This window comes from Microtus oregoni, unplaced genomic scaffold (genome assembly GCF_018167655.1).
Source record: "Microtus oregoni isolate MIOR12 unplaced genomic scaffold, Mior012 000014F_ref0000157, whole genome shotgun sequence".
Classification (NCBI taxonomy): Eukaryota; Metazoa; Chordata; class Mammalia; order Rodentia; family Cricetidae; genus Microtus; species Microtus oregoni.
Genome location: NW_024543073.1, coordinates 1,809,278 through 1,821,498, shown reverse-complemented (window position 1 = coordinate 1,821,498; position 12,221 = coordinate 1,809,278). Strand labels below are relative to the sequence as shown.

General features: G+C 42.7%; 1 protein-coding gene across 1 annotated transcript in view; it reads right to left on the bottom strand.

Annotated features, from left to right (window-relative positions):
- Positions 1–2,629, bottom strand: part of Itga2 (integrin subunit alpha 2) — a 100,018-nt gene extending 97,389 nt beyond the window's left edge. The window contains exon 1 of the mRNA XM_041663744.1: positions 2,421–2,629. Coding sequence (XP_041519678.1) covers positions 2,421–2,478 — 58 coding nt within the window. The 5' untranslated portion in view covers positions 2,479–2,629. The remainder of the gene's footprint in view (positions 1–2,420) is intronic.
- Positions 2,630–12,221: the final 9,592 nt, after the last annotated feature.

Sequence of the window (12,221 nt, the reverse complement as noted above, 5' to 3'; positions counted from 1 at the left end):
ATTGAGTCTGGCATGTTAATAGGACACAGAGGTGTGGAAAATTTGGCGGTTTTGATCTCAAGGAGATGAGTATGGCAAGATAGATCCCGTGGGTCCAGAAGCACGTTTACAATGAAGACAGGGATCCCGGATGGAGCTCTGCAAACACCATCCTGCAATAGGCAGAAAGTGAGCCTCTGAAGGAGGTGAGAGGAAGCAAAAGAGAGGAGAGGAGAAAAAGAGAACAGAAGCCAGGGATGAGAGCATTTCATGAGAAAACCAAAAATTAAAAGGAAGCCCACTAAAGAATGTGTGATTTCTTCATTCATGTTAAGGTTACAATTGATTTCCTCTCTGGATGTGTACTTAATTTACAGACTGTGTGTCTTATGATCTCTCTTTTCCATCTTCAGACTGCCCATGAACAATGAAAAGTGATAAATATAGAACAAAGCCAAGCAATTTTTCCTCTTATCCCTCTGTGAGAAGGGTTATGGAAAAGAAATTTGAAGCTAAGTGTTAAAAAGAGATCGAAGATGAACTTACTTCTAATGTGGTTCGCCCATGTGCTGTAGAGGATATAAGAAGTAGAAACACACAGTCATGCATGACTTCACAGTTCTAGCTTTGTATATATTTGCATCACAATTGTGCACGCCCCTGATCTAGAAAGAATAATATATGTGTCTGTTTAGTGCTAAGTAATGTTGAAAATGTTTATATTGCTAGGGAAAAACAAAAATTTAAAGTACTGGTGGCCAGGCCTAGAGCTTTCAACTAAATATCAACCTTAGACACCCAAAACATTGAAAATCATGCTACCTGCCTAAGGATCTCAATTGCTTTCTCAAGTGGCAAAATTTTATTATGTGATTTTATTTAATTAGATGATTAAAATAGAGAGAAAATGTGTTCCTTGAGAATACAAATAAAGGAAATAAAGGAAGGAATAAATACCTGGAGTACTTTTTACAGATGTCATATAAACCCCACCTGCTTGCGGATACTGAGTCATCCTTGTTAACTAACTACAGAAGAAAACCCAGGTACCTGACTCTGTGCCTTTCGGCAACACATTCCATCAAGGTCCTTCCCAGAGCTCCTCCCAGAACAAGCCTCAACTTTTCACCAGTAGAAAACGATGCCGTGCTTCAGAGGCCTCTCTGAATAATGGTAACAATTAAAAGGGGAGATGAAAAAGCCTGGGTTTGTGTTTCTAGTACCTTTTAGAAGAGCCCCTGAGAGTGAATTTCAGGATCCAATGCAACTGTCTTAAACCCCTAGATTAGAGTTGATGCCTTCTTCAATCAATTGTGTGTCCCTAGGACAGAGCACATTGAAGCCTGGGGCACAAGGTAGCATCCCACTGTCTAATGGTGCCCTGTATGTGCTAGAGCATCAGGGCGGCTGCATAGTTCTCTCTTCTCTCTGTCACACAGGAAATGCCACAAGGCTAACCTGGACTAGTTTTCCTTCATCTTAAACAAAGATTAGCCCCAGAAAAACACAGTTTAGAGAATGTTTTCCTTTGTAATAAGTCATTGACCACTAGTGACCATTACGTTGCTCTGTTAGCTGTTTAGAGTCCACATACAATTGCTTCCTTTTCCCCTCAACTACCATAAAAGCCTTCATCCTAGACTCACCCCAGGCTGTGGTTAAAGGTGGAAAATTCTCCTGAGTTTCCCAGCAGCTCAACTGGCTCCCCAGCCCTCTTCCCTCACTTAAGGCAATGGAAGTCGGGCAAGGCAGTCTAGCCCTGGTCTCAGCTAATCTCTTTGTGGTGTCTGAGATGAAGAAAACGGATAGAACTGGTTTAAGTTTACTTTCTTTGCAGGACGACATTACAACAATAAGAGGAAGGCAGGCAGTAAGGAAGAATTCCCCTCTGCCTAGTATTTAAGAAGTGTTTGTTTGGCTTTCCTGCCCCCTGTGCAAAGAAACTCCAGTGCACCTTTCTGAAATAAGGACAGGGGGCACTGTGCGCGACTCTCGGGAAGAGTTTTCTGCAAAGCCACCATTTGGGAGCTGCAAGCTGCAGTCCATCGCTAAATCCCGGGTTCCTGATTCAGGGCTAGCTCAGCACCTGCAGAACCTATAGGAAGTTGGGAGGATGGTCGCGCGATCTGCGGGACACTACTAAGGCCTGAAACGTTTGAGTGTGAGAACATCGAAACCCAAAGCGCTTAGAAAGATGACTTTGAAGGGTGCTTGATCTGGTGAAACACGTCTTCATAGGGACGTGTGTGTGTGTGTGTGTGTGTGTGTGCGCGCGCGCGCGCGTCTGTGTGTCTGTCTGTCTATCCAAGCGGCTCCAGGTAGACAGGATCCCGAGTCCACGCGGATGCAGAGTGGACTCCGCCGCACTGGATCCTTCCCTGCTGTCCCTGGACCACTGCCGGTCTCCCCCACCTCGGAAGCGCATCAGAGTTCAGACTTACCTTGAGCAATCGCTACCAGCCGCAGCAGAAGCGCGCCCCCTGCCTGTCCCGGCTCCATTTTGGGTCTGCTGTGGGAAATCTATGGTGCTCTGGGGGTGCACACAGTACCCTCCTTGGTCGAAGGTTTCCAGAAGTTAAGACTTTCCAGAAGCTGTCCCAAGGACTTCTCTCCTGGTCTGTATGAGAGCAAGGAAAAGTTGCTTGCAGCTTCTGAGTTAGGACCCGCCCCTCCCCGCCCCTCCAGCTTGGGCAAACTCCGGATCTGCCCTGCCACGCCCCATGGAGCACTGCACCGCGGTGCCTGCAGCTCCCCCAGGGTTGACACTGCTAGCCACCATTCTGCTACACCCACGCAGCCCCCGCATCCTGTAGGCAGTGCGGATGGGACTGCCCGCCTGGTGGCCTTTCCTGCCCTGTAGCAGACTGTCCTAGCACACCCGACCCAAGAATGCAGGGTTGTACCCTCCCCCCTCCACTTGTCCACAGGAAACCCCTAGTCAGACCCCCAGTGCAGTTCTATCAGCTCAAAGCCCTCTATGGTGCTCAGCGGGGAGCCAGGAGCCCTGAACACCGCTCCTAGGCTGCTACGTGCGTGCCCTTCTCTGTTTTTCCTGAGTGGGTGGAGAAAGGGACAGAAATAAGCTCGGAATGACCAGGTTCTACACTAACTCATCAGAAAGAACTGCTCTCAAGTTATGATTATCCCCGAAGTACTATTTTTGCACCACAGTGGGGTGTGTGAGAGAGGGGAGGCGGTCGTTCTTTTCTGAGGTGATGAGGAGTTGAATCTCTGAGTCAACTTGATTTACTTCAGGACAGGTGAGAAGTTGGAAGAGCTGCTAGAGACTCACAACTTTCTCTGGATTGTGCCATCACCGTTTTCCAGTCTTTCAGACTCTGAAAGACAGTATTCTATATCTGACTCTTTCATCTCCAAATCCAAGAAAGAGAGTGTCTACTTTTAATCGCCTCTACACCCAGCGTTCCTGCAAAGGCTCAGCCACAGGTTCCTGCACACTAATGCCGTTAGACTTACTCTAGCGACTGCTTTCTGGGCAGCAATCAAAAAGTCTCATAAACTAAAGAACTGCTTATCTAATTGCTATTGCTCGCATCGTTCAGAATGTTTTGAGAATTCGCCCCTTGGCAGGAAAGGGTTCTCTGGATCCATGGAGCAAGCAAGACACTTCCAGGTAAGACAGATGTAACTACTTGGTAAAAATCAAATGATTATATGTTTATTGAACAGTGGGTCAAACTGAACACTTGAATTCTTCTTTTGTATGTATTTTTGCATGTGTGTGCAGGGTTGTGTGTGAGCTGCGTGTGTTTGTATGGGTGCATTTGTATGAAGGCCAGAGAACAAACCTGGCTGTTGCCCCTGAAGAGCCATTCACCCTTTCGTGTTGAGAATCTCTTACTGGCCTGGATCTTACCAAATAGGCTAGACTCTGTGATCTGCTAGACTCCAGACAGTACCAAGATGACACTCAGTAGATGCTAGAACTCATGACTAATACTGTAATAAATTCAGTGCTCTGGAAGCTCACAGCCCCAGGTTGCTTCCTGTTCTCTCCCCCACCTCCTTTGGTTTTACTCACAGACAGTTCTGACCTTGTGTGTTGTGCTTAGTAAGACCTGAGGCGGCTGATCGCTAACCCTGACACACAGCTGGGCAGCTCACAGGCTCCTGGTGGGAAGCCTGCCAGGTTTCAGGGAGATGACTATCTGTCTGTTTCCTTCTGACTCACTGAAATGTGAGTTCTGTTTGGAGCAAACTCTTGTTTGGGAAGCAGGACTGCTCTTTTAATAGGCTTTGTCTGAGTTGGGGAGAGGACAGTGCGTTTGGAGGGCTTGTTGCTCTTAGATGGACAAATCGGCCCTGTGCTGCTATGGGGGAAGAACAGATGCGAATATATATTCAAGTTTGTGGATTGCAATATTTAACCAGCATGAAGTGGCTAAGACAAAATTATTTCTGGAGTCTTACCTCACACACACCTTGCCTGGGTTAGTCAGTTCGGAAGCCACATTCCCTTCAGGAAATAAGGCAAGAGCTGAGCTTCCCCGCCGTAGCCTCAGGCTCCTTTTCTGCCATTCAAACTATTAAAGAACTTTTGTTTTTATTTGGTTTACCATATAAAATATTAAAGAGAGCATTTTCAGATTTGTATATTTTTAATGCCAGTAACCATTACATATTTACATAAATGTCGTGTTTAAGAAAATAGACCTCTTGGGATGTTAATCAAAAGGAGTGGCATTGCTTTACATTTTTGTTAATTATTCCTATATCTGGATTAAAAATAGACATGTTAATTCTTATATCTTGCTTGGCTTGTGATCCCGTTGCTGTATGCACTTGGAGTTAAATCATAAGGATTAACGTGATATCATACAGATGTGTAGTTTCTAAACCTGTGACAGTGTTAGACAATCTCCTAATATTGTATCACAATCCAATAAACAGTAATTTTCTTTTTTCCCCTTTTATTATCTTTTTTATTAAGTCACACAGTATTACTTGTCTCCTGGTTTGTAGGAGAATCAGCCAGAGAACCCTTGCCACACTAATGTCTGCCAACATAGACGCTTATAAAAATCAGAACACCGTATTCTTCAAAGGGTGCTCTGGATGAAGGTGACTGCATTTTCCATTTTCTTCTACTCTACAGTAATTCAGGACATCCAGTTTATCCTTCTTTGTTTTCTACTTATTCTATTGTGAGTGGTTCAAGACTTAAGAAGTCTCAACATGCTGTGAAGGGTGGATTTCTTTTGAGTGTAACCAGAGGAAATACATCCATCATCCAGCTGCTTACCAGCAAAGCACAACCTTTGATGATCAGGAAAAGTCCCTTCTTCACCCTGGATCACAGCCTTTCCATGGTCTATAGTCTCAAAGAGTTCAGCCTTGAGAGTGGGGGCATTCCCAATAAAGGGTCTTTAAGAAAATCTTCATCTTCCACGGCTGATGGAAGATTTAAAATAAAAGAAAATGAGTTTCTTAAAAGCTAGTTAAGAAATATGAAACCATATTAGGACTTTTCCTATTCTATAGTATTAATATTCATTAAAATTCATCGATTACCATCATTCAACATTTGTATTATGCAGTCAGAGAAGATAATAACACTGTGGCAAGGGCAGCTGATGCCTCAGTATTACTGTGAAAATTGTCGTGGCATCACTGAGCACTTGGAAGAGTCTTTGGACACTCCAAGACTGATCACGGGTAGAAGAGGTTCTCTTATGTTTTTCTTCTCTCAGAACTCAGCCAGAATTTTTTTTTTTTTTGGATGGTAGACGGGAGCCAGATGAGGTTCCCATGTTCCTTTCTGACCTCTTCTTGCTTCTTGTTCATCTTGCTTATTTTATTTCTATACAACCACCATTCTAGCTAGATACCTTGATTCTTCTTTTTCAGGGCTGCCACTGGGATACCTTGCCATCAAACTACCTCGGTATGCCCTGTGTCATGGCTACCTGAGCTGGCTCCTGTTGTTGCTTGTAAGATTTCTCTCCAGATGGCAGGTGTGGTGGTTTGAATGACCGTGGCCCCCACAGGCTCATATATTTGAATGCTTAGTCACCAAGGAGTAAAACTGTTTGATATTAGAAGGATTAGGGGGTGTGGCCTTGTGGAGCAGGAAGTGTGTCATTGGGGTGGGTTTTGAGGTTTCAAAGGCCCACGATAACAGGACACAGCTCTCAGCTACTTCTCCAGCACCATGTCTGTCTGTCTGCCATCATGCTCCCCACCATGTTGATAATGGATTAACCCTCTGAACTGTAGCAAGCCCCTAATTACAGTTTTTTATAAATGATCATGGCGGCTCTTCCCAGCAGCAGGACAGGACCTCAGACAAGAGTTGTCTACATGTTCTGTGTTTCCTCCACTTAAACTTGTAATTATAATTTTCTTTCTGAGATGTGAGATTGGTATTTTCAGATACTGAGCTGGGAAGATAGCTCAGTAGGCAAACACAAGGACATGAGATTGGATCCCAAACACCCACATATGAATCGAGAGTGGCAGCATGAATCTGTAAGCCCACTGTAAAAGGTAGAGAAAGGCAGATCACAAGGGCTAAGTGGCCAGTCAGATTGGTAGGCTTCAAATTCAGTGAGAAACACTTTCTCAAAATTAAAGAGGAGCATAAACAGACTCAAGTACAGAAACCACATGACTGAGCATCCCATTAGATTAAAAAAAATGCCTTAGACAAAATCCAAAATCCCTACATGATACAAGTTCAGAAGAACCTAGGAATGCAGGGGACATAGTAAAGGTAATATACAATAAACCCACAGCCCAAATCATACAAAATTAAGGGAAAACTCAAAACATTTCTACCCAAACTAGGAACATTCTCTCCACTCTTATTCAACACAGTACTTGAATTATTATCTAAAACAATCAGGAAAGAAAAAAAAAGAGATAAAGGGGATATAAATGGAAAAGGAAGATATCAAAATATCATCATTTCTACATGATATAATAAAAAGACCCTAAGGTCTTTTAGCAACTGGAATTCTCATACAGCTGATAAGCATATTCAACAAAGGAGCAGGATACAAAATCAGTAGCCTTCCTGTGCATAGTGACACTCATACCGAGAAATAGATCAGGAAAACAATTCCACTCAAATAGCCTCAGGGAAAAAACTTGGAATAAATTTAACAGAGGAAATGAAATACCTGTACAATGAAAACTGAGACTGAAGAAAGAAGCTAAAAAAGACACCAGAAGATGGCTAGATCTCCCGTGATCATGGATTGGTAGGATTGATGTTGTAACAATGGCCATCTTACCAAAAGCAATGTACAGATTCAGTGCAATCCCCATCAAAATTCCAAAGAAAATATGAGCAGAAGTTGAAAAAACATAGCCTCAAAATCCATGTAGAAATGCAAAAGATCTAGAATAGGCAAAACCAATCCTGAACAATTAAAACACTCCTTAAGGTTCCCTTATCCCCAATTGCAAGTTATACTACAGAGCTATAGTAGTAAAAACAGCATGTCCATAAATATGAACACAATGATGGATGGAATGAATTGAGAGCCCACACATAAGCCCACAATCTTATGGCCACTCAGTTTTTGACAAAGTGGCCCAAAAAACACACATTGGAGAAAAGGTAGCAATTTTCTATTTTATTTTTGAATTTCTAATTTAATTACACCATTTCCCTTCCCTTTCTTCCTCATGAATCCTTCCACACACCCTTCCCTGCTCTCCTTCAATTCATGGCCTCTTTCTTCACTAATTGTTATTGTATTCATGTATGTCTATACATATCTATTTCTAAAGGTAACCTGTGAAGTGTATAATGCTACCTCTGCGGATGTTTCCAGGACTGACTGATGCCAGACAAGCAGTTGGTGTCATCTTCCCTGAGGAAGGTCAGCTAACCTGTCCCCAGCTTTCTTTAGTTGCCTACGGTTCTTGTGTGGAGTACAGGCTTGCAAACCTTTACCACCCATCCTGGAGGGTTTATTAGTGTGTTTCTCGTTTAGCTCATGTTTGGGCAATCCCGTTGATGATATTTGATAGCTTTTGCTTCTGAATCACACAATCTCCTGGAAAACCTCCTGATTCCCTTATTCTTACAATCTTTCCACTACTTCTCCTGTAATGTTCCCTGAGCCTTAAGTCTGTGGTTATTTTATAGACATATCCATTGGGACATGGCTACACAACTGTGCATTAGGATTGGTTAGGGTTTTCTGTAGTAGTGGCAGAGGGAAATTTTCTTGCTGAGGACTGAGGAGTATACTTATCTGTAGATATGAGGACGATTGTTAATAGATCGTTGTTAGGGGTTATGCTGGCTGGACCTGACTTGAATGTTCCCTGCCTAAGGACTAATGTTCTTCCTAGCAGAAAGTGCCATGCACACTTCCAAAAGACAGAGGCAACCAGTAGTCCCACCCATTCATAACACCTATGTACTTCATCAACGGCCCGCATGACACAATAACCCTAAGGGCGCACTAGTGACACACCTCGGCGGTAACCAGCAATGGACCAATGGGACTCAAGACCTACTCTGCAAAAGAAATGCCACGCCTGGTACTGTAAAGTCAGGTAATTACTCAGTGCTAGTGAAGCCATGTTATTGAAGGAGAGGCTCCAGCCACTAATTTACCAAAAGATAACTGTAGGGGGCACAGGGTCCTGGTGCTCACAGGTACGCACTAGGGAAACCAGGAATGTTAAACACACAGAGCTGTCTAAAGAAAAAGTCGTATAGCCTACCTTCCACCTGGAAGTCTAGGAGTGGATATGATTAAGAACTAGGTGACCTGTGCTATCTGTCGGGCCAGGACATACCTGACTCCTCCAGACTCTTACGTTCTCCCAAAACCTTTATCTTAAACACTGTTTTTAATTCAGTAGAACCCATCCCTCTGGGAAATGTCCCATGTATTTTACAATGAAGCAGAAGTGGCTGATTGCCTGGCGACCTCTGCTCTATCTGTATGGCCAGGCCACACCTGGTTCCCCGAGACTTTTATGTTTTTCTCAGTCATTCTTGCTAGACCCCCCCCTTTTTTTTGGAGCATTTTTCTCAGTTAATAGAACCCATTTGTGTGGAAATGTCCATACTACTTTTTGAGGAGTTTCAGTTTAATCATGTTTTAAGTTAGGTTTTATTTTAAAAACAGGAATGAGTTAATGGTCATCAAGAAACATTTTTTATTTCAAAATCGTGCTGTGCTTAAATATACCTAAGATAAAGTGCCTGGGGTCAGACTCTAGAAGTTTAACTGAACACCAGCTATTAAGTTGTGTTGAGCTAAATTTCCTTCTTGACTCACGAGAATCAACATTCTGCTGGTCATGGTGTTTTCAGAGACTCCCTACATATAACAATTAATTTTACCTCTCCCTCTCCCCTACACAACATATTCTAATCATCTTCTTTCCCCTCCCCTATTTCCTCTCAGATCCTCTCTATCTCATTACCCACTCAACTTCAACCATTTTCTCTCCCTCCACTCCCATCTCTCTCAACAAACAAACAAATAAAAGAAACCCAAATTCAATAAGACAAAAACACTAAAGCACATACACACGCAGCAGAAAACCAAAATTACAGCATTGGAGTTCATTTCTGTTGACCAACCACTTCTGGGCATGGGGATTTCCTTAGAGCATGATTGCTGGAGACATTTGATTTAGACAAAAAAATTTTCCCCTTTCCCCGCAGGTATCAATGTCAAAGAACTCTTGGTTAGGAGAGGTACTTACACTTGCTTCCACTTCTGTGTTCTGGGATTTGTCTGGTTTGAACTTGTGCAATCAGTTTTTGTGCATGCTGTCACAATCTCTGTAAACTCTCTCCCTCTCTCTCTCTCTCTCTCTCTCTCTCTCTCTCACACACACACACACACACACACACACACACACACACACACACATTGGCCCTGCTGTGTCTGGAAGATGCTGTTTCCTCAGAATCATCCATCACCTCAGGCTTCTACTATTATTCTGACTACTCTTCTGCACGGATCTCAGATCCTTGAAGGAACATATAGTAAAGGGCTGAGCACTCCAAAGTCTCTCACTCTTTGCACTGTTTACTGTTAGGAGTCTCTGTGTTATTCACCATGTACTGCCAGAAGAGGTTCCTCTAATGAGGGCTGTAAGATGCACTTAATTATTTTAATTCTATGTTCTTTTAGCAGAATAATAGTAGTAGGTTTCCCCAAGGGCCATGGCCTATATTGTCTTGAGTTCTTGGGTACTTTAGAGTTTCCAGTATGTGCTACACCTCATAGATCAGACTTTACCAAACTGATCCACCAAAAAGTGATCAGTTACTCCCATAATATTTGTGCCACTGTGAAACCAGTTTATCTTGCATGCAGGTTGCTGTTGTAGGTTGCAAAGTTTGTCGCTGCATGACATTGGTCTTTGCATTTCTCCTCTGGTAGTGTGAACTCTGCTCAGTAGGAGTGAAGCTTCTAGTTGAGCTTTCTCCTAAGTGATATAAGTAAGTGGTATCTTCATCAGTACAGCCTTATCATCAGGTTGTGGATGATAACTATGAGCCTTGGAAGTAGCTTGTGATGTTTGTAGGGTCTATGGTCCTTTGGCTAATGACCAAGTGTTGGGGAATATTATTTTCAGGTGTGTGACTTTTGTTTACGCTGCACTTGTTTAACTCGGTGAAGCGTGTTACTGTGCGTGTCTAAAACACCTGGCGGTCCTAATAAAGAGCTGAACGGCCAATAGTGAGGCAGGAGCAAGGATAGGCGGGGCTGGCAGACAGAGAGTATTAATAGAAGGAGAACTGAGAACAAGGCGAGCAAGGGGCAGCAGCAAGAGAAGGAGAAGAGGACATCAGGGGCCAGCCACCCAGCTACACAGCAAGCCATGGAGAAAAAAGTAAAGAAAGGTATACAGAAATAGAAAAAAAAAGAGGCAAAAGGTAGTTGGGATAACATAAGATAAGAAAAACTGGCTAGAAACTAGAAGCTAAGACTGGGCATTCCTAACTAAGTATAAGCCTCCACGTGTGATTTTTTTGAGAGCTGGGTGGTAGGCCCCCCAAAAGTTCAAGGAATAAAACATCATACAATAACTCAACAAGATGTAACCCAATCTTGGGGTTTTACTTGGTGGCATAGTTGGGATACTGTCTTCCCCATTATATGGTGACTACATTTAGATTCTTTTCACATATGTATTTATTTTATAAAGCTTCTACAGTAGTAGAGTTCCATATAGCTTTTATAAAAACCTTTAGTGTCACCAAAATGGTGCTCTTCAAACTGGATAGATACTTACAGAAGAATGAAACAAGATCCTATCCTATCTATCATCCTGTACAGAGCTCAACTCGAAAGGATTTTAGCATAAGACTTGAAATCTTGAGTCTGATAGAGGAGAACCTAGGGGATGGGTTTTGACTTCTAAGCACAGGCCAAGAATTTCTGAATAAGATCTGGGTAGCAGGAGCTCTAAGGTGTGACAAATAGGACCCTGTGAAACTAATCAGCTTCTATACAGTAAAGGACACCATTTGAGAGATGAATCAACCCACATTGGGAAAAAAAATCTTCAATAGATATAAACGCTGATGGAGAGTTGGTGGCTAGAATATACAAAGAAACCAAAAGATAAATACCAATAAAATAAAAAGCCCAATTATAAACAGAGTATTCTCAGCAGGACAAATACAAATGACTGAGCAATACATATGTTTTAAAAGTTCAACATCCTTAGTCATCAGGGAAATGCAGATTAAAACCACTTTATGTTTTCATCTTACTTCAGTCAAAATGGACAAGATAAAATAACAACAAAAGCTACAAATGACAACAAACGCCTGCACAGTTTTTGCCTGTGGGAAGTCTGCTCGTACTGCTGGTGGCAGTGGAGCCTGGGGGAGCCACAATGAAAATCAGTATAGAAGCTCCTTAAAAGCTAGGACTGGATTTACCATGTGACCTATCAAAACCCCTCCTGGGCCTATTCCCCCAAATTCTACATATCACTACAGAGATACTTGATCAGTACTGTTCATTGCTGCCCTATTCCTAATAGCCATGGAATGCCAACAACCTACATATCTACTGTTTATAAATAAGTAATGAAAATGTGCTTCATTGGTGCTGGAGAGATGGCTCAGAGGTAAGAGCACTGACTGCTCTTCCAGAGGTCCTGAGTTCAATTCCCAGCAACCACATGGTGGCTCACAGCCATCTATAATGAGATCTGGTGCCCTCTTCTGGCATGCAAGCGTACATTGAAGGAATTTTTTTTGTTTGTTTGTTTGTTATTTT